Here is a 1,153-nt window from a genome sequence, read left to right on the forward strand (position 1 = left end):
TATATATAAACACGGTACAGACCATTGCCGGTTATTATGAATAGTCTCTGAAAAGGACGAGCAAGAAAATCATGCATGCTTCTAGTGTTGGTTTTTCTCTCAGAGAGACCGTGAACTAAGTGAGAGTGGATACACCGGGCTGTGTTCATTATTCCTCGCATTGAGCACAGAGTGGACGGACTCTTTAGTCTTGACAAGACAGCACTCCAAACACACAGAAAGATGGGGACAGAGGAGATACTTTTGACCATCGGGAATGAAGGAAGATTTCAGGTGAGTCATTCCTGTTGCTTTAATTACACAAATTACTATAATGTCTTGTGTTTGCTCCGTGTTCCTGATTTTGGAAGTTTTGGACACAGCTGTCACTGTTGTTTCATTTATGCCCAAAATTATACGACAGTTTGTGTCCAAGTTCCATAGAATTTGTTTCATTATAAATTATGATACTAAATCCCATTTTGCACTGGAATTCGGTACATCCAAAAATATTAACATTAAAACCGGGAAAAAATTTAGTACAATCTAAGACTAAGAGTCTACGTAACAAGAGGGGCCACTCCTCTCTTAGAGCCAATTAAAAAAGTGTCCTCAAAATTCGGTGGCGCCCTCTTCGCAAATGCGCACCCTTTGCGAACGGAGTTACCCTACTTGTGTTTTAAAAAATCAAAGTGAAACTAGCAAGTTTTTGAATAAATTTCGGAAGAACGCTTATTTTAAAATGGTTACGCTGACAAAAAACCGTTTCCGGGAGAAAGGGTGATTGTTTTCTTCGTTTATTTTGACTTTAGAATGAAAGGCGAGAGGTCATTAACATTTTCAAAAACCCCTAAAACTCCGCACTGAACGAACCCGAACTGCTGATCAGCGCACGCAAGGAGGTGCTATTCATATTCTTCTTCTGGAAAAACGAAAGAGCTTCAAAACAGACTGCAGCGCCATCTGAAAAAAGAGCGAACTTCCGGTGGACACTTTTTTGGCTGAGTGGACCATCTTATGTACTATCTTTGGTACAATGCAGCATAGGCTAGCGTTCAGTGTAATAAGTGCCATGCATTCCAAAAAAATTTTTTTACAGTGCCTCACGATAGGATGGGGAAGAGAGAGACCGAGAGAGAGAGAGAGAGAGAGAGAGAGAGAGAGAGAGAGAGAG

The 1,153-nt window shown here is 40.7% G+C and overlaps 1 protein-coding gene across 1 annotated transcript in view; it reads left to right on the forward strand.

Moving 5' to 3' along the window:
- Positions 1–26: 26 nt before the first annotated feature.
- LOC101854907 (solute carrier family 22 member 15) overlaps positions 27–1,153 on the forward strand; it is a gene marked incomplete in the record, with an annotated part of 19,990 nt that continues 18,863 nt past the window's right edge. Inside the window, 1 exon segment of the mRNA XM_013089049.2 lies at positions 27–273. Within this exon segment, the coding sequence (XP_012944503.2) occupies positions 223–273 (51 nt within the window).

The sequence above is a fragment of the Aplysia californica genome, unplaced genomic scaffold (genome assembly GCF_000002075.1).
Source record: "Aplysia californica isolate F4 #8 unplaced genomic scaffold, AplCal3.0 scaffold00865, whole genome shotgun sequence".
NCBI classification, from domain to species: Eukaryota; Metazoa; Mollusca; class Gastropoda; order Aplysiida; family Aplysiidae; genus Aplysia; species Aplysia californica.